At 35.8% G+C, this 18,985-nt stretch overlaps 1 protein-coding gene across 3 annotated transcripts; it reads right to left on the reverse strand.

Moving 5' to 3' along the window:
- Positions 1–2,216: 2,216 nt before the first annotated feature.
- On the reverse strand, positions 2,217–18,378 carry HtrA2 (HTRA2-related serine protease). Of its 3 annotated transcripts, XR_011700728.1 has the most exons (10): positions 17,940–18,378; positions 17,745–17,868; positions 17,577–17,663; positions 17,231–17,425; positions 14,339–14,492; positions 14,047–14,215; positions 6,970–7,108; positions 5,351–5,781; positions 5,063–5,122; positions 2,217–2,539 (listed from the first exon to the last, which is right to left on the reverse strand). XR_011700728.1 is itself a non-coding variant. In XM_071585678.1 (7 exons), the coding sequence occupies exons 1-7, from the start codon at positions 18,359–18,361 to the stop codon at positions 13,734–13,736; spliced, it is 1,317 nt and encodes a 438-aa protein (XP_071441779.1). In that variant the 5' UTR covers positions 18,362–18,378; the 3' UTR covers positions 12,569–13,733. The 3 variants fall into 3 exon arrangements, 1 of the variants encoding a protein (XP_071441779.1); XR_011700727.1 differs by lacking the exon at positions 5,063–5,122; XM_071585678.1 differs by lacking the exons at positions 2,217–2,539; positions 5,063–5,122; positions 5,351–5,781; positions 6,970–7,108 and adding an exon at positions 12,569–13,899.
- Between the last annotated feature and the right edge of the window lie 607 nt (positions 18,379–18,985).

Genomic DNA, 18,985 nt, shown 5'->3' on the forward strand with positions numbered 1-18,985 from the left:
GGGTTTTCTCAAACCTAAGGAGTTTTCCAAATCGATTTCACTTGCTGCATGCTTTAAGAAGAAATTTGACTGTATTATGCTATAATTTTGATATTAATAAAGGTTTTGAATATATTATTGCATTAATGATTCTTATAAATCAAATGTTAACTTCTATGACTGCAGTAATTAAAGAGCACGTGAAAGTTATAACCACTGCAGTGGATAGAATTGCATAGATCAACTGCACTAGTGAAACAGTGTTGCGATCAAGTTCTTGGGGAATTTTTGGAAAATGCTATCATTAACTAAATTTAAGTGTTTCAGATCTAACATAACTCTTCCGTACTTAAAAATTGGCCCATATTATTAAAATAAAAAATTACGCAAATTGCTGAATATGAACTAGAAGTTATTGCAACCTATTAGGGTAGCCGCCCCATTTTAAATTTGAGCATTATCTAATATTAACTCGCTAATGTTTAAATATTACTTCGCTAATATTTAAATACATTAAGAAGTTCCAGCACATTCTATAAGAATTATATTAACCGTGTCCCGAGTTCGAAAGAATCCCTTTACACCAAATACAAAAACACATCGCATTTGGTTTGGCCACGTTAAAAATTGAGTATCGAAATTACACGTTAGCGTCTCTAGTGGGAAAAGGATGTATTAGGATGATCTACTATTTCAGGAGGTTTCAACTAGTAAAGGCTTGCGACATCTGTTGGCTGGAACCTCAACTAATCCGTTATTTAATTTTTTGTTCACTAATTTTCCATAAATTATCACCAGAAATTTTTACAGTAGGTTCAGGACGCCGCAGGAGATCAGGAAAATAATTAAATATTGAATATTTTTGTGAAAAAGGCTGCCATTTTTTCCGGCGCCCCGCCGCCCGGCTGGAAAAAATGGCAGCCCTCCTCACAATAATATTCAATATTTAATCGTTTTCCTGATCTCCCGCGTCATCCTGAAGCGACTGTCAAAATCTCTGGTGAACATTTTGTGCATATCAGCGAACCGAAAATATTTTGCAAAAAAAAAATTTCGGATGCAAAAGTATATCGGGGTAACATATCCTATAGTGTCGCCTCCGTATTCCGCCTCTTATCCCCCAGGCTACTGGGTTTCTTGCAAATTATGTGTTCGGAACTATGATATCTTCTGCAAAACTACGGACTTAGCCGATTTCTTCTCAAAATCAAGTCGAACTCAGCAAGGCTCTCTCACCCGGCGAATCCGAGGTATCTGCCTGCCTCGACGCCTCTCTCGCTTGGCGAGGGACTCTGGACTTAGAATATTTTTCGCTGGGTGGACTCGGGACTTAAATATTTTTTCTGGAAGGGGCTTAGCACCTCACCTTGGCCCTCACGTTTGTCCGAGACGGCTCGTGAGCGGTTGGCCGTCGATGGAGCTACTCTTTTTCGAAGCGTGAGCCGGTTCTTGGAAAACATTCGATTCCATGCTTTTCCGCATGTGATATACCAATTAACTCTAATTATTGGACTTATTTCAGTTCGGCGCATGACGTAATTCTCGACCCGATGCGAGCAAATGTAGCTCACGTGTTTTCTGTAATTACAATTACACCTTAAAAACCAAAGAACAATGGTTCAGAGTACACACAATGTTGCTATGCAGGATAGAATAAAATTACTTTAAAATAATTTTACAACATTTTAGGCTTCCAACGGATTAAGACATCTTTTCATATTTTACTATGCTACACATAACACATATTTATTACTAACAGTAAAGCTACGAATTAACTATTTCATGCTGATAATTAATTGAAATAACGCCTCTTTCACGGTTTCTCCGCTTTTAAACAATCAATTCGATTACAATACATTTTGAATCGATATTTGCGGAAATACCGACATTCCATTCAGGTAAAATATTTACTTATACTTTTGTCTTAATTTATAACAAATTGAATTACTCGCATCGCTGAATGGGAGTATGGCAGAGGGTGTAAATATATTCCGATTGCCATTATTTTTTGGAGATTATAAGAATATATTCATTTACAGTTATCTGTACTCAAGGTAACAATTCAAATCAACATTTTCATTTAGCTAGAAAAAAGATATTTATTTTTTATATGATTTCCTGTATCTCTCTTTTTAATCCTTATTCAAATTATGGCAAAATTAATCCTTCAAAAGTTACACAAACAAAGATTTAATAATTAGACAACATTCATTATTGTTTCTTTCATATTTATTACCCATAAATACATTTGATGAGATAAATGTGTACATCAGGATTCAAAATATCCTTTGTTAGCCAAACATTTTACTGAAATACCCTCATAGTCACTATCCACAAAGTTAGAGGTGGAGGAGTTTCAGTCTATTCAGAGGCATCATTTAAGGCTGATGCCAACATGAAGGGCACTTCTTTTGATGCTGATGTCACTGTTTAACTTGGCACCAGCAAGGAAATTTACAACTTCGTTCCTTATTTCCTCCATGTTCCGTCTTTATCTCTTTCGGTAAGAAAGCTTGCTGATCAACCTTGATTCCCATGGATGCTCAATCCAATGGATGACCTGAGCAGAAAAACAATTAAAATATGATTATGAATTTTAAGTCAATGTGGTTTTTAAACGACTTTTAGAATGTTTCAAGCAAAAATAGAAATACTTTTGAAGAATTATTTACTGATTTAAGATTGGTTCTTCTTTAAAAATTAAAAAAATGAAAATTTTGCTTAAAATCCATACATTTCACTACATTGAAATATCAAAAATATTAAGCTAGAGTTTCATTAGAATTTTCGTACAAATGGTATTTTAATGAAACTGGTTAAATTCATTCACGACAATTTAATGGAAATTCTACTAACAACTGCTGCTACTTCACTCTATTTCAACATTTCATCCATTTGTCTTACACTTTTGGGTAGAAGAGCACCTTTAAATGAATATATCTGGGACAAACAATAGTTCATCATGACTTGCTGAAATGAATAACTTCAGATCATCACTCATTAATACCATGCAAGAAATTTGCATCTAAAATGCATTAATATGCTTGTATGGATTTTGATCAAATGAATTTTTTTTTTTTTTTTGGGGATCGAGATGGTGCGGGGGCTAACGTACTGGCTTCCCACCCTGAGGGCGCGGGTTCAAATCCCGGCGGTGTTGAATATTTTTCAGAGGTATCTCGATCCCTACTTGAGGTGCTTTGTGGAGGGCACTTTGAGTGAGTACACCGTCCGTCGGATGGGACGTTAAACTGCGGACCCCTTGGCGCCTTTCGTAAAGAGTAGGCTAATGCCGACGCCGGGTTTCTCTCCACCCTTCATCCTTTCCTGTCCATTCCCTATGGCGCAAATGACCTTAGCTGTCGGTCGCCTCCCCTCAAAACTACTACAACTACTACTATGAATTTTTTTAAAAGAGTTCATTATTCAAATATTTGAAAATGTATTTAAATATTGTCATATGTATGTGGAAATTATAAGATTAAGTTAAAATAGTAATCGAACCTCTTTCCTTGAAAAAAAGGGAGATGATGCAAAAAGGAACATGGAACAATGCATATTTTACTGAATCAAATATGTTTACTTAATGGAAAATTACCTGGGCTAATAATAAAGTTCAGAATATTTTTTTTACAGACTTATTGATTGATTCATAATTTTTTTCTCAAGGAGATGCAACCACTGCTTTAGCCTCCCCCCCTTCCACCCTCCTCACCTGCCCATATGAGCTATATGTGAACAAAAATGTGACCAAATATGAACCAAGGAATGAAGATAGGTCAAGGTGACGAAGAAAAAAATCAACAATAATTTATGGAACTAGGAAAATGGCATCCGGACTGGATGGCAGATTGCTGTATGAATTTTGTCGAGATAAAAATAAGACTAAATTAAGAAAGAAAAGTAAGATTTATGAATGCAAATTGGGAATGATTAGAGAGTTTTGAATTTGTTTCTATAAATTGTTCAATACCTATATGCAACTACAATGCTGATTACATTGTGAGTGACACCATTTTCAATTACTATGTATTGCAACATTAGAAAATTCATTTAATTTTGATTTACTCTGAGTCTATGATATGTTCAATAAAATTATTTCCGTAACCTTTCCCAAGATGACTGCCAAATACTTAAACAAATACAATGAAGTTCTGCACTTCTCCCAGTTATATTTTGTGATTGAATCTATAGATGTATTCATGTAGTAGTAGGCACAGTTGTTCACATGTGCTCACATGTACCTGAAGAATGCATAATAATATGAAAATACTTTGGGCATAGTAATAAAAGGATGGTGGAATGGTACAAACCATGGAGCAAGCTATTAACTCAGTTCATAGATTTGAGCTGACAGAGTTCTGGTCAAAAAGAAGCTGCTTAACTTGCAGAGATGGGCAGACAATGTGATATATTTCAGACCTGATAGAAATATCTAAAATATTTCATCTTAAGCCTCATTGATCATTTTCAGAAAAGCAAACAAAGGATCACAGAGAAGGTTCATCTCCATGGCCAATATTGGAGGTAAAAGTTCATAATCTTCTCCTTTGTGCTTGAATAAATACCCTGGGATATCAATCTGGAAATGGGGGTGGAGAGAGGACACCATTATCAGCATTAGTCTACTGTAAGGGAAAGCCGCCAAGGGGTAGAACAATTTCATGCTACGTTTGATGTATGGACTACTCCATTACAGCATATGGCACCCAAGTAGGGATCAGGATACCTTAGAAGAGTCATGCCACCACTGTGATTCAAACCTGAATACATGGGAAGCCAATACACTAGCTGCCGCACTAACCTGATATCCTTTGTTGAAGTTATGTTATTTGGCTACAAATTTTCTACCAGGTCATAATGACTTTCTTCAGGTCTGAATCAGTTTTAAATAAATATAACTCGACTATGATTAATTATCTTCACTTGGAACAAATTTTAGCTAATGTATTTTAAAAGAGTAGAATGAGCAATCTATCTGCCAGGATCTTTCCTTGCCAAGTAACTGCTCCAAACATTTGATATAGATATTACATTAATATTACTAATAGAATGATGCAACATGGTAGTCAAAGAAACCAACATTTTTCATACTGTTCCATGGTCCCTGGAATGAAATCCTGGTCAATATATCTGGAGAAATCTGAAATTAAAATAAGAATATTATGTGGTATTCATAAATTAAGGCAAACGATATCATAGGACAGAGATGAGATTTGAATGTTCCCATTCACTGGATTCTAGAAATTCACGTGGGCTAAGAGAATTTGTAACAAGCTGTACCATCTTAGTCTTCTTTCAAAAAATCCTTCAGATTGATTACTAATATATAAATCGATGGCGAGAGTTTGTGAAACTCATTCAAGCCCACCTGGAATATGCAGAGCAGCATCCAGTAATTCCATTGACCCATTAGAGAGGCTCAATCTTCCCTCTCTGACATTCATTCACTCCTTGCCATCACTCCGCAGCCACGAACAGGATGCTTCCAGAGAGCACCACTCATACCCCGCTCGAGAGAAGGAAGGCTGCCACAAACAGAAGAAAGCAATTTAGGCAAAAAGGCGAGATGGAGGAATGCGGGAATGAAGAGCTGAAAGATGTAGGCATGGGAAGTGGAGTGCAAGCAAGTGTAATGAGAGACTATGACGCCTGATGGACAGAGAAGGGATGTGGGGGAGGAGGGTTAGGACAAGAGAGGGGGAGACAAGAATAAAAGAGGGGAAAAACTGATCCAGTCTAGATGACCTGGCCAATGAGTGCGTTGGAGTCACCAAAAGACAACCAATGTGGATGGAGAACCTGGAAATGCAAAGACAATCATTGCAATTATTTGTCATTTAAAAATTTATGGAATAAAAAATAACAGTTCATTAGAAGAAATTTCACAAGTTTATATTGGAAATAACAAAATCAATCACTCATTTTCAATGAGTTCAGTACTGTGTTTTAAACTATTACACCCGTTACCATTGTGGTTTTATGTGAAGTTGCTGATTTATGATTACTTATGTTGATGTTATGATTTCTAATTTAATATGAATGAATATTGCTACTTGCATGAAAGATATGGATGCTTTTTATGATTAAGACACATGGCAAATATACATTGCACAGAAGGAATTGTAAGAAAATTTAATTTTTTTTAACAAGGGCCTATATGATGGTTAAAGATAGCTTTGTACAACATGCATACAGATCACTATTCCATATGATTCACCTGGATGAAAAATGTAAAATGATACAAGAGTTTTAAAACCTCTAGAGAATAATGCAGGAACCAAATAGTGTACATCAAAGTGTACAGTTCAGAACACATTATTAACATCATTATTCCACACACTAGTTTATCGAAAATCTTGACCCAAAACCTTGGTATTGAATGTACAAATGATTATTTCTTGTTTAGATTGAAATTAATATCCTCTTGCAATATTGCAATATTAAATGCAAGGACCTGTGTCTTTTTTTCAAAACTAGTAATTAAGCATGGTGAGACTTTGATAGTTTCATCTCAAATGAAAACTGTTAACAATTTACTTGGTTGAGTAACCCAAAGCGATTTAAAATTATTTTTCTATTTACATTAGTAAAAATGCATTTTATAAGAACAAACTAGGCAAAAATTGACATATTCATACTTAATTCATCTCGCAAAAGCAGATTCTTATAGATATAATTTTTCAATAGAAAGACAAGATAAAAGAATGATAAAAGCAACATCAACATGATACTTTCACATTATCTAGAGCAATTTAAATTTTCATTAACTTTTATAATGATTTATTTATCTCCTAGAGAAATTGATCGAGTTCTTTACCTAGCATTTACCATGGGTAAAAATACTTTTGTTAAATTAAGGAGAGTAATTGGAGCTGATTCTGATTTTACTGAAATTTTTTTAATACGGCTTAACTCAAAAATATATTATACACAAACTAAGCAGGGGACGTGACAAACAAATGAGTAGTAGCGTGTTGGTTTACTCACCTGGGGGTCCGTATTTTATTCAGAGTGATGCCTCTTGAAACCCACTACCCTTCATCCATGCTGTGGGATATTTTGGTACAAGATCTACCAGGGAAACCACAAAGCGGCACAAGAAAAGGAACAGGCTCCCATTATTACCCTGTAATTATTGAATGTCACAAAATTCAGCTTATAACTAGGCGAGGCATCACCTTTGAGTTTATTAATGCTGTAGGATAACCTACATGAAAATGACATCCCAGTCAGCACAAGCTTAGTATGTACTATGGTTGCACCCAAATTCATGATACTTAAAAGTCAAATTTGAAAACAACTTGAAAACCAAACTAACCAAATGATTGAAGAAGAGTAACCACAGTGATCAGCACAAAGATTGATTTATGAAAAATATGAGAGTGCAGCTCGCCTCACAAAGCTCCAAGGCATGTGGGAATAATAATTTTGACAAGATACCTCACACCTGGTTCTTGGCTGTTACAGTTAAAACCTTTACACCATTTCCACATGCTAAGACAAAATACAAATACTTTATCATAGTACTTATAACACTTGGGAATAGAGAGAAAATATTAGGAAAATTGTCTCAGCAGAGCCAGGGAAACCTTAAGTCATAATATTTTACCCATATTTTCTCCTCGCAGCACCAGGTGGACTTTTTCAGGTGATTTTCCTGCAACAAGCCTGAGATGAAATGACAAGGAAAGCTTGGCATGTTGCAGCCTAGGAGTGAACTCATCTGAAGCGTATCTGCAGAGAGAGCAATTTCAAAATAGTACTTTTTTAAAACTAACAAAATTAAGGAATTGGTGGCTTATTTCATCGAGCTCCAGCGCGTCAGGACGGTTCCTTTGTTTTCCTTTTCCTTCCTGGGAAATTTATTCCAGTCGCTCGCAAGCCCAACGCTAGATTTAGATCAAACCTGCAGTCCCTCCCAGTATCGAATCACATGCCAAGCGAGGGGTAGACCAGAAGGCAATCAAATTATAAATTGTGAGGCGAATACAATGACGAAGAATTGGACGTCGCAAATCAAAATTTCAATGTGCGTGCACACAACATTATGAAGCTACCGCGGCCGTGATTGCAACCTCAGAATTTCCGAGGATCGACAATATTTGTAATTTTACGGGAGGTGACCGAAAGCAGAGGTCATTAGCGCCATTAGGGATTGACGAGAGAGGAGGAAGGGTGGAGAGAACCCCGACATCGGCAGTAGTCCACTCTTAACGAAGGGCGCCAAAGAGGCCCACAGTTTAACGTCCCACACGACGGACGGTTTACTCACTCAAAGTGCCTTCATCGTAGGGATCGAGACACCACTTAAAAATACCTGCCACCTCTTGGATTCAAACTAGGACCCTCTGGGTGGGAAGCCAGTACGTACCCACCGCACCAACCCGATCCCAAGCGATGAAAACTACGGGAACATCATTAATAAATCCACAGGGCTTCAATCATTTACTCAATGTATTTATACATATACGAAGGCCAACAAGAGAAAGCACATCTCAAAATAATTTTTGTAGGCTGACTACACACGTACCCACATGCAACAGTCAATTTCGGAAAGTTGGCCTAAGATCTAGATAATCGAAACCAGACAATTAGAAACTTCATACACTGGACACGTTTTTGAAGAGGCCTAATCTACCACAGTTTTTTGCTCGTGGACTTTTATGAAATCGTCACTCACCAATAATATAGAGCTGCTTGTCGTTTCGACCACTTTAAGTCTTCTGTAGGGTAGCTCGAAGATATTCCCTGGCGGTTTCCACGAAATCCAAGATAGCGATGAATCCATCCGCTTCGATCGGCTGGCTCATCCCGGCTCTCAAAGCGAACTGGCGGGACCTAATGTCCGTCGGAAACTAAGGGGAGAACTTTGGGGGGGAAGAGGCTAAGGGGGTTTATTGAGTGGGAGACTTAGCACAAGAGAGAGTGAAATCGAATTGGGACAATGGAATAAGAGGCGGAGGAAATCGTTGGCCCATTTCAATTCCGAAAGTGCGCATTTCACGTATCTCAGCAGGGCTTTGCACTAGAGCGAACTGGATTCCTGCAGTTAACCGCTCTCATCCTCGCCGAAATCTTGAGTGCCGAGTGTGCGTCTGCCTCCAAGACCACCAGCCAACGATGCAATTGCGCGGCCCTACAGAAATGCGCGCGCGTCATTAAATGAGCCATCGTGTGACCATTCGATGAATCCAGACTTGGGTCTATTAGATAGTACATGATTAGTCAATACATGCCTTATCACACAAGCGAGTAAATGAACTCAATGATGATGCTAATGCCCTGCAATCCGGAAAAAAATTTGCATGTTACAATTAAATTGGCGATAAATTTCTGTAAGAAAAATTTCATCGGGAACTCGTTAAAATAAATGTGTTGGCAACTACTATTCCTCAGTAGGTAGTATGAACCTGAATATTTCCTTGCATGCATGATACGAAGAACGGAATGAAAAAAATCGTGCTTTGCTCATTGTAGTATTTATACGTTTAAAATCTTTACTTTCTTGATGACACTGTACTGTTATCTTTACTAGAAATCACCACACCTACCCTATTCTTCCGATCTCTCCTCAATCGACTTTTTCCCAGAGCTCAAAATAACATTGCGGTAACGGAGATTTGACGACCCAAATTACGTCATTTAAAAGGCGGAATGAAGTTTTTCTATGCAATCTTCTGTGTTATTACAAGACGACCTTTGGAAGGTCAAGAAACATACGTAGACTTGTACAACTCTGAATGATGACTATGTAAAGAATTCCAAAGAATAGCTATTAAAATTATGTTTCTACCTCGATTATATTTAGGAATAATCAAAAGATTATGATACCCCTGGCATGTGCATACACAAATATGTATGCATAAACGAATGTTGTCCGGAAAGCAACTTGAGGTTTGAAATTAAAATAAGACCCTAGTGGCATGACAGTTTTATTATATTAGCTTTCAAGGCACATTCTAAAACTATTTTTCTGCGTAGTCACTATTCATATTGAGGCATTTATCATAATGATACATATGCTTTTCAATTCTGTCTTTGAAGATATCGAGCACCTTACATTTTAATCACTTGTTCACACCAGTATGCACTGCTGCGTCACTCTCAAACCACTGCCTTGCAAATCACAACTTCATTGCTGGAAAGAGGTGGTAATGTCTCATCCCCAGTTACGACACAATCTAAGTGTGTGTTACCACATTGATCATAGGCTTCGAGGAAAGTCAGCGATGAAGCAAGTTGCTATTAATTGTGGTCTTCCGTCAAGAGTACAAATAAATAAAGAGAAAACTTGCCCAATATTTAAGATATTTTTAATTAATTCTAGGCATGAAAGAACTACCAATGGACACATTTGACGATTTCATTTGGAAGTTGCAGTCACAAAATGCATGATAATTAATATCTGTAGCACAAAATACATGTCTACGATTGGCTCCTCAATTAATTTTTTGCCAAAAAAATAGGAAAATCTTATTTGACTAGAGTTTCGAATAAGAGAGCAGGAAAATGTAAAATTGGAACTTTGATAGGTCCCAATTAGTAATTCAGGCATCTGGGCTCACCCGTTTCTGGAAAAAATTCAATCACCATCCTCCTTATTCACCAGTTCTTGCCCCCTGTGACTTTCTTCTATTCCCAAAATGAAAAATGTCATGAGGGGACATCATTAAGAAGATGTGGACACAATAAAGCAAGAAACAACGAGAAAACTTGAAAGTCTAACTGCTGAGGACTTACAAGGATGCTTTAAACAGTAGAAAAGAAGATGGAATAAAAGCATAGCGAGGAATGGAGAGTAATTTGAAAGGGACAAAATCGATGTAGACTAAATTTTGTGCATGGACAAACTTAAGTTTTTATGGCCTCAGTTTGCATATTTATTGCACTCAACATTTGGACCTTGGAAAGCTATCTGCAAGATGGGTGCTCTGTGAATGCTAACAGGTGACCAAAAATGAAAGCATGCGACATATGTTCCATCACCAATTTCCAGCTGAAAAATGACAGGGCTTTAGGTGTCACTTCACCACTTTGGATGAAACATGGATACACCACTACTCACCTGAAACCAAGATCAAGTCCAAGCACTGGGTTGCCAGCAAGGAGTCTGAACTAAAGAAGGCATAGATTATTTCTTTCAGCTTAGGGGGTTGTGATGGATACCTTTTGACATTCGCCAGGAATTATCTCTATTGACTCTTTGGAAAGGAGTAAAACTATTATGGGTGCATACTGTGAATCATTCTTGTGCCATATTAAAACCGAGCGGAATGAAAAACATCCATGATTGGCATAGAAAAAAGTCCCTTTCCAATTGTGACAAAGCACTAGCTTCCTCCTGCGCAATTGTGGCTGCAAAATTGATGGAGTTACGATTTTCAAATGTATTCCCCATCCTGCCCGTACTCCAGGTTTGGCTCATTCAAACTATTACCTGTTCTCCAATATGAAGGAATAGCTGGTGGGACTGAGATTTCATTTAAATGAGGTGATTGTGGAAACGATATCTATTTTGCAGATTTGGAATAATCATATAATTTAGAAGGGATCAAAAGACTAGAGCCGTATCGGATAAAAAGTATAAGCCTAAAAGGAGACTATGTTTTATTACTCTACTATTGTCCATGTGATTTAAAAATGATTGCCCAGAGGAGCAATGTTTGAGGGTACTGAGCTAGAAGGGTTATAAGTACTGCATTTGACGGCATATAAGATGCACCCTCAAGTAGCGCACACAAGAGAAAAAGGTTTTAACAGTCCTCAAGAAAGCATAGATAATTTATTTCAGTAATTTTTAAAACAAATGATTCCACTGGGTCAGAAGAGCACACACTGCATTGTTATGACTAATTGTGATAAAATATGATCAATTTCTTTCGATATCTTGCTTGCACCACTTTCAACATTGCAGAAGTGAGCATCCTGATATTCAAGTCACGTAATAGCGATGAGCTTAATAATAACATAATTCGATAGAATAATAAATATATATATACACACACACATAATGGGCTGACACAATATAACACAAATAGAAAAGAATAGCAACATTTAAAAGAACTTCAGCCACTCATTTCGGCCTTCTTCAAGTGAGACTCACTTGAAGAAGGCCTCTGAGAGGGCCGAAAGCTCGAACAATTTACAGTGTGTTCTTTTAAATGTTACTATTCTTTTCTATTTGTGTTATATTGTGTCAGACCATTATTGTGCCGCTTGTGTGAGTTTTTCTGTACAATTGTTATATATATATATATATATATATATATATATATATATATATATATATATTATATATATATATATATATATTATATATATATATATATATATATATATATATATATATATATATTATATATATATATATATTATATATATATATATATATATATATATATATATATATATATATATATATATATATTATATATATATTATATATATATTATATATATATATATATATATATATATATATATATATAATATATATATATATTATATATAAATATATATATAATATATATAATATATATATATAATATATATATAATATATATATGTATGTATGTGTGTGTATATATAAGTAAATACATATGATGACCTATATACAATGGAGTCGAAATAGGTAGTACAGACCATCTGGGGTAAAATAACACTCACCAGTGAATGTTAACCCATAGAGCTTGAACCTCCACCTTTAAGGCACCAGTGACTTTTTTAACCATAACTTTGGAAAAAAGATGCATCTTATATGCCATAATATTCGACAATCAATTTCTCTCTCTGCTTGCATGCACTTCATCAAAAACATTTTCATGAATTTACCACACAAAACACCCTCTCAGGTGGTATCTTTCTTACTGCATAACCACCTTGATGAGGACATTTCACATGCATAATCAATTTCTAGCACACCATTGCCTGGTTTCCATATTTTCTCTGTCAATAACACTTTGCAATTTTGTAGGTAAAAAGATGAAAAATAAGTCGAAGAGACGTCTTCATTCAATGATCAATTTTTAATATATTTCCTTTCTGTCTCACTTTTCAAATTCAATGGGCTGGGGGAAGAAAAATTTTACCCTTGCCCTCTACAGCTGTTTGGACCAAGGGAAGAAATGCTCCCGTCGTCACTCTGGTTCCCGCATCGTTGACAAATAGCAAATACGCTTGAACCAAAACTAAATTCTCAGAATTTTGAGCATCCATTGCTCATTAAAATTCAAACATATAACCAGGAACAACAAAATTAAACTTCAGTCAAGAGCACTGATAACATTATGGCTTAACTTTGTGGTGAAAAATTAAAAATAATCTCACACCAAAAAATGCAAACGATGTCATTCAACACTAACTATTTCCATTTAGTTACCACAGAAAAAACATTATAAAAATTACATAAAAGCATCCTGAAATATAAACATGGCAAAAAAATGATATTTACTGAAAATTCTACACAGCTGAACGTTGATGTATAGAGAGAGGTCTAAACTTTCCTCAAATAAATACAAGAATAACCTGCACTTAGGCCTTAGATGCCTATCCTATCCAGCCTAAAATCAGGAACATGAGAGGTATACACAACCCCCATCCAGTAATGAATTTAACTAATGAAAACACCGAGGTACACACCTTACCAATTTGCATTGACTTTCCCAAATGATCCAAAATTGCTGGTTAAAGAGAACTTAGGCTATCTCACACTATGTACACAGCAGGTACGGATATAAATTGCAATACTATTGTTTAATCTTCAGGTATAACCTCAACCTTCAAACTTTTAGCCAAACCAGGTCGAATGACATTCAATTTCAAATTTCCTTTTTGCTCAAGGGCATAGTAGACATCTTGAGCAGAATACACAGGCTGATCATTAATCAGTGTCACAATATCTCCAGGTCTAAGGCCAGAACTAAAAGAGAGACAGTTTAAGTCAGCTTGCAGCAGATGTATTACAAAAAAAAATAACTCCAGGTATTTCAAATTGTTTTAGGGCAATTATTTTAGGAATTACCTCAGCAGAGACCAAATTGGATATTGTTTGATATATATGACTTACTTGTAAGCAGGTGAGCCAACCACTACTTTCCAAATCAGGATTCCATGGGTAACATCTGGTGGAATAAGGTGGTTCCGCTGTTGCAACTCGCTAAGTATATCTGGAGTCAGGGAGAGCATGGTGATTCCCATAAACCGTCTCACCCTTCCTTTTTTTCCTTTACTTTCCCCTGGCATAAACAACCACCTCTTAATTATGCAACTCAGCACAATGAAATCGATACAAATCTGAGGATATGTACACAAGTATTAATATTTTTAGCACATCAAAGAAGAATGAAATGAACCCTTACCGCCACTGGTCAGACGATTTTCAGAGGCCTTTTTCAGGAAATCTTTGGCATAGTCAATGGGAATGGCAAAAGATATTCCAGGCGTCACTTTCATGGAATTGATTCCAATGGCTTCTCCATCAAGATTCACCAGAGGTCCTCCAGAATTTCCAAACTTTTATAACAAGAGAAAAATATAAAACTTAAAGAGCCATTAAGGAAAAATTAATACAACTACACATAGGAGAGAATTTTAATGAAAACAATACACAAAGTTTGAAGTGACTATTAAGTGAGTGACAAATATTTAATCAATTCAGCCATTTGAATCACCTGCGCTGATCATCTATTAACTATTAATTTTATAGAGAGCAAAGTTCTTAAGAATTGGAAAACTGTTCAGAAAATGCCTATTTTTTAAACTGGTGACAGGGAGGAACCCAGTGATTACAGACCCATTCCTCTGACTTCTATAGGTTGCCAAATTTTGGAACATATTATTATCAGTTTGAAAACACCATACCTTTATACATTAAATATCTAAGTAAAAATCAGAACAGATTCAGGAAAACCTGTTCATGCAAGACCAAATTAGGATTATCTTAACAATCTAGACTAACTTTTATTGGTTGAGAGAGGTAAGCAAGTAGATGTGATCTTTTTGGATTTTCATAAGGCATTTGATAAGGTTCCCAATGGTAAACTAATTAATAAATTGAAGTTTGCAGGGATAAATATGAGTGCAGTAAATTGGGTTAAAGTTTTTCTGTCAGAGCGGGAACAGAGGGTATTCCTTGACAGTGCTAGTTCAGACAGTGTACGAGTGACCTCTGGTGTACCTCAGGGAAATGTAACCTTTGTGCTGTAGTGTGCACGGATAAGGATGTTTAGAGATGATACAGTGATTTATCAGGGAATATGTCTGGGGATAGGGATTGTTTAATACTAGCAAGGGATCTGAATTGAATTTTGATATGCTGTACAGGATGAGGATTATGATTGATGCATAACAAATGTTTGAGGGTAATTTACTTCAAAAGATCAATGGTACTTGTTTACAAACTAGCTAGAGTTGACCTACAAGTAGTTGATATGCTAAAATTCTTAGGTGTTACTAAAATAAAAGACAACTTGGGGCACACACATACATGATAAATGTGAGGAAGCAAATAAAAATTGGGAATTATCAGTCCCATTGTTATTAGGAGTGACCACAAGGTCAAAAAATGTTGTTACCATGCTCTTGTAAGGCCTCATTTAGAATATGCATGCACTATGTGGGATCCAACAGAAAAAGGCTTCCAAGGAATTATCACGGGAATAAAGATTACCACGCTCGAAGACCTCAACGTGAATTTTTGAATTTTTCCCACGATCCTGAACTCTGAGAGAGGCATTTTTAGTGATGCAATCACCTTGATTTTCATGTTTCTAGAGAGGCCCATGAAATGAGAAAGAGTATAAATTTCAGTGGTACTACAATTTTGGTCTCATTTAGAAGCTGCTTCTGTATTGAATGATTTATACCTCCTAATATAGATTTAAATGTGGAACCTGGTAGAGCTAAACCCAAATTAGTTTTTTTAAAAAACCCTTTTCTATGAGCAGCGTTTCTACATAATGCTGGACTAACTTATGCAGAACTTCTTGTGTATCTACATAAGTTTTTATTCATAATTGTTATAATTTTTCAACATTAATAAACCCTAAGGAAATTTCAATCAACAACTTTTTGTTTACAAAAATCAACCCCTTTCAAGGTAAAAAAGTTATTTGAAGAGAGAATTACAATTTTAAATATTTTCATTAGAAGAGCATTGTAGGATTAATTCACCCAAAATAGGATTTCCTTTAGTTCTTTTCACCCCTTTAACCAAATAAATTTTTCACAAAGTAACAAAATCACAGTAGGAGGGCAGAGCTTGCATTGAATACCAGTTAATTACCACTGTGATAGCATTTTAGCAGTTGAAATATACATATAAATTCATTGAAATTATATGTGAGTAAATTTCAAAAATAAAAATTCCTACTTCCAAATATTTTTAAAGGAATCCAGAAACCAAAAACAATCCCATCTGAAGTGCCACTACATATATAAGAACTTCAAAGAGAAAGGAAAATGGTCAACAGAAGAGGGAAATTAATTGGCCACACCATGAGGTCTGATACTGAAGACCATAACTGCAATAACCCTGGATGGGAGGAATTACTAGGGGAAGGCCAAGTTTGAGAAGAGGTAGGAGATACACAATTGCAGTACAGATATATGTGTGGCTGAAAAGATATGTACATGACAGGATAACTTGCTTGGAGAGCTGCTACAAACCAATCCACAGATTCTAAGCCTTCAATGATGATGCATATCTTTTCAACAAGGGAAAAATAAATGCATCATGCAACAGGTATGAGAAAAACTTTATTATCACCTCACACACCAATGTATGATGCATGTGTGACGCGGAATAAACATCAACAACATGGATATTTGAAGAATACACATAATTTACCATCATCTATGCAAAGTATATGGCATGGAATTGTCAAACCTGATGCTTTATCATGGAATACAAAATTTTCAAGTCAAGAGCGGTTTAATTTACATTTTAAAGTATTTCGAAGTTAACCTGTTTGAGCAACATAATCATAAGAATTGATTACATTACCCTCTTTGTTTTGCTATTTTTCCTTTAATGCCACCTCATTGCACCCATGCCATATGGCTAGTCATTAAGAAGCTTATTATGAGAACTTGATAGCTATATCATAAATAACTTTGTACTATAATATCACAGCCAAACCGCACAAAGCTCATTTTAACTCATCATATCAATTAAATCTCTTCACAGAAGAAATTATTGTTTCCATTTATGCAACAAAACATTAAAGTATGACGCTTATTCACTCACTCACTGTAATAGCAGCATCAGTCTGGATGTACTGCATATCTTTCCCTCGAAGGCCCAACTCGGCACTGTCTCTGTTTACAGTGCTTATAACTCCAGCAGTAATCGTGTTTGACAAGGACAAAGGGCTACCAATGGCAACTACCCATTCTCCTGGTCGTATTTCGGAGGAGGAACCAAGAGGCATTACAGGCAACTTTTTCTGAAAGTAATTAACAAATTAAACATTAGCGCTAAATTATACCCGGAATCTACTACGCTATGCTAGAACTTTTAACTCAGCTGAAATCAAACTCTGCTTTCAATTAGTAAGCAAATTAATGATTTCATACAAGGAAATAAAAATTACGTACACATGGTATTCGAACTGTAGCCAAGTCAGACTTTAAGTCCACACTCTCAACAACCCCGGTATATGTTTGACCATCGTGAAGTTTAACCTGTGCGAAAGGGATTTCTCGTTTCAATATTATAGTGATATTAGACTAATACACTCCAGCCACTATTACATAAACAAGTACCTGTACAACACAATTAGGTTTATCAATAACGACATGGGCATTTGTAAGGATAAGGCCATCTTCACGGACAATGAATCCAGACCCACTCGATGCTGTGGCTCTTTTTCCACTGAAGAAGTCCAAACTGAAAAAAAACATTTTGTACAAAAATATGCAAAACCTAACATCAACCATAAATATGACTAATATAAATACCTTCTTTGGTCCTTTATCTCTATGTATACAACGGAAGGAGCACACTTTTCCACAACATCCGCGATAAAATTAAATCGCTTGGATAAACTTGAGTTGGGCGAATCAGGATCGTTAGGATTGAACACAGACGCAGCTGAAACAGCTGGCCACCCAACTTGCAAGTTCTCAAATAATTTGCATTTCTTACTTTTCACATACACGGCGATACCAAAGCTTACACTAAACCCTAGAGCTAATATGATTCGACTGCTACTCCAAGAGTTCGTTCTTGTGCTTTTGTTGATGTTTGTGAAATTCACATCAGAGAAAAATTTGCGGTTGTTTATACACGACATGCATAAATAAAGTTCGCTGCTGATTTTTGACGCGTTACTGAATAATAACCGATTATGATAAATTTTGAGGTATAAACTAGGTAACATACTTAGCGCGTGCTTATTCCGGCGTGAACGAAAACAAATGAGTTTTGATAATAAATAAAACACGACTGTTGGCACTACTTTCAAAGTGGAAAGATAAAAGACACGACTAATCAACTAGTATTCAACATTATTTCCGAGCTGGTTTAGTAGATTATTTGAAAACAAATTTCATGCTATTTCATTTTTATGGGAAAATAACTTTAAAATAATTACCGCCTCTCATCATAAATATTATGAGAGGCGGTAATTTGCGAAGTTACTGTCTTACAAACAGTGACTTCGAAAATTACAAGTAGTAGTATTGAAAGATATACTTGCTCGATTAGTAATTTCCCAAAGCAGTTAGATCCGTACTCATATTTGGAATTAGAAAAAAACAATTTATTCAAAACACAACGTTTAAGTTTCGACTACACCAAAATCATGATTATAGGAGAAAATAATATTGCAATGTACAGCAACATCATTAGAACGGTCAGCCACTTGAGCTGACAGTGGATGAAGCTATAAATAAAATGTATTCTCAAAAATTAATGGAAGTTGTGTGAAAAATTACTCGTTCTTCATGGGTAGGAGAGCTAATATTGTGTGTGAAAACTGAATTGACCTTTGCATTTTTATATA

Source organism: Hetaerina americana, unplaced genomic scaffold, assembly GCF_022747635.1.
Source record: "Hetaerina americana unplaced genomic scaffold, ioHetAmer1.1.p SCAF_2, whole genome shotgun sequence".
Taxonomy (NCBI): domain Eukaryota; kingdom Metazoa; phylum Arthropoda; class Insecta; order Odonata; family Calopterygidae; genus Hetaerina; species Hetaerina americana.

Excerpts from the sequence above, each read along its gene's own strand:
- HtrA2 (XM_071585678.1), bottom strand. The coding sequence starts at position 18,361 with ATGTTACCTAGTTTATACCTCAAAATTTATCATAATCGGTTATTATTC. Across the intron at positions 17,869-17,939 it reads GAGATAAAGGACCAAAGAAG|TTTGGACTTCTTCAGTGGAA; the intron begins GTATTTATATTA and ends GTTTTTTTTCAG. Across the intron at positions 17,664-17,744 it reads AACCTAATTGTGTTGTACAG|GTTAAACTTCACGATGGTCA; the intron begins GTACTTGTTTAT and ends CCTTTCGCACAG.